Source organism: Adiantum capillus-veneris, chromosome 1, assembly GCF_014529385.1.
Source record: "Adiantum capillus-veneris isolate H3 chromosome 1, ASM1452938v2, whole genome shotgun sequence".
Lineage (NCBI taxonomy): Eukaryota > Viridiplantae > Streptophyta > Polypodiopsida > Polypodiales > Pteridaceae > Adiantum > Adiantum capillus-veneris.
Genome location: NC_140931.1, coordinates 190,954,371 through 190,956,492, shown reverse-complemented (window position 1 = coordinate 190,956,492; position 2,122 = coordinate 190,954,371). Strand labels below are relative to the sequence as shown.

Sequence of the window (2,122 nt, the reverse complement as noted above, 5' to 3'; positions counted from 1 at the left end):
GAGAGAGAGAGAGAGAGAGAGAGAGAGAGAGAGAGAGAGCACGATATACGTGGTTCACCCAATGTGGACTACATCCATGAAAAAACACAAGCAACCAAGGGTAAGGCGGGTAGAGCAACTCCCAGCTATTGCGTGAGGTCAGGAGGGGAGCAAATGCGTATTCGACAGCTGGTAGAAGAGTGTAGTGGATGAGGGGATACAAAGTCTCTCTTTTTTTTAAAAGAAACTGAGCGATGAGAGCATCGAGCATATGGCGGCGTGGTGGCTTTACAGGGGTTTACCAATCTTGAACCCCTCGTGTCGAGATCGATTCCAACTCACCGTTGGGGCGTTTTGGTCGACATAAGCTTCCTCATACTCGTAATAAATGGAAGAAGCAGGGAAGATAGGCATATGTGTGTGTCCATATTAGTAAGTAGGCTATGAGATAGGCATTTTGTAGGAGCCACTAGCAATATTTACTAATAAGGTTCCGCTCCCACCTAAAACTGAGTGGAGCAGCGTTACAACTCCCACTTTTAACACAGCGGGAGCTGCGTTACTCTGCTCCAGTTTGCCGATGGAGACGGTGGAAGAAGCAGCACCATCGTCGTCGTCGTGGTCATCTTCACCTTCTCCAACACTCGCAGGTACCATCTTCCGCCTCCTGCCAGATGAGCTCCTTGAAAGGGTTTTCTGTTTCTTGCCCCTGTCCAATGTCTTCGTCTATCGCCTGGTTTGTAAGCACTGGAATGCTCTCTTGCGATCCCATGGATTCCTTGCCAGTTTTGATTTCTGCAATCAGAGCTTTATGCATTTGTGGATCACGTTCTTTGACGGGCTGGAATACGCTGATGAGAGGTCCATTCTCCTCTATGATCCCTCTTTGCAGAAATGGTGCCGGCTTTCGCTTGCATTTTTACCTCTGCAATTCAACATTGCAATTGCAGCAGCCGGGGGTCTCTTCTGTGTGGCCAGCAACACTGTGCAGGACAAGAGAAGGCGAAACTTGATGTCTATATGCAATCCTTTCACAAAGGTGTATAAGGAGCTCCCACCTTTGCAGATAGATCTAATAGATGCCCATGCCATCATGGAGCAAAGAGAGAGTGGCTCATACAAAGTTTATGTTCTATCGTCGGGATTGATGGCGGTGTATGATTCAGGAAGTCAGCATTGGGTAAATGTGAGTATGGGAGAGAAAATAAGGCCACGCAGCCCTGTCATATGTCGAGGGTCTATTTATGGGCTCCGTGATGAAGGATCATTGTGGTGGCAGAGCTGGAAGCTTGTTGTTTCTGATGTGAACATGTTTGTGGATGCAAATGAAGGTCCGAGCCGGGGACTTTATGCTGGTAGCTGCAACTGGTGTGTAGTAAACCAACGCAATGGGGCTGAATTCTCAGCGTTGATTCGGCGCCCACGATTACTAGGGGCAGATGGCTGTCTTCTACTGGTTGGAGGACTGAAGAATTCTGTCCTTACCTACTCATGCTCAACTTTCGTCATCTTCAAGTTCGACTTTACAGCACTTGAATGGGTGGAGGTATCAAGGATGCCGCAAGATCTGTACTGGGGCTTCCAGGATCTTGCCTACGTGAAAATATTTGGCAGTGTCCGGGATGTCTTCTTCTTCTGCGAGATGACAAATGCCATTGTGGCTTGCAACCTTTCCAATGGAGTGGTCTGGCAGAGAGTTGTCGATTGCCCAGACTTGCTGTACTGCCTTTCGGGTCTGTTTAAAGGTTTCACTTTCAATGTTAAACTTGGAAGTGCTGTGTAGTATTGTATATTTTGTGTAGTCTTCAATACAATTTGAGAAAGGTAATGGAGGAGGCTTTCGAAAAAGATTTTTCGAGTATGTGTTGATTTTGGATTGATGGTTGGAGGATTTGGAAAAATTTGTGTCCTCCATCTCCACAGAGTTACTTGTAACGCTACAAAGCGTTAGCCGTGCTGTAATTCCATAGCTTTGAACTCAGATAACACTGTCTTCAGTATTGTGCAAATACAATTCTTGTACTTGGAGGAGAAATTGAGTTTTTTTCCTTAGTTCTTTGTCGTGTAAGATTTGTATAGTTACAAGGAATGGCCATTTTCAGGTCTCCGTTCTCCGTTCTCCGTTCCCATACCAACTTCCCCT

The 2,122-nt window shown here is 46.3% G+C and overlaps 1 protein-coding gene across 1 annotated transcript; it reads left to right on the top strand.

Moving 5' to 3' along the window:
- The first annotated feature begins 477 nt into the window (after positions 1 to 477).
- Positions 478 to 1,827, top strand: LOC147466214 (SKP1-interacting partner 15-like). Its single transcript, XM_086524627.1, has 3 exons — positions 478 to 629; positions 872 to 1,018; positions 1,146 to 1,827. The coding sequence occupies exons 1-3, from the start codon at positions 560 to 562 to the stop codon at positions 1,760 to 1,762; spliced, it is 834 nt and encodes a 277-aa protein (XP_086380753.1). The 5' UTR covers positions 478 to 559; the 3' UTR covers positions 1,763 to 1,827.
- The last annotated feature ends 295 nt before the right edge of the window (positions 1,828 to 2,122 follow it).

Coding starts and splice junctions, on each gene's coding strand:
- LOC147466214 (XM_086524627.1), top strand. CDS start 560: ATGGAGACGGTGGAAGAAGCAGCACCATCGTCGTCGTCGTGGTCATCT. Junction 630..871: donor ACCTTCTCCAACACTCGCAG/GTACCATCTTCC, acceptor CCCTCTTTGCAG/AAATGGTGCCGGCTTTCGCT. Junction 1,019..1,145: donor TATGCAATCCTTTCACAAAG/GTGTATAAGGAG, acceptor TGTATGATTCAG/GAAGTCAGCATTGGGTAAAT.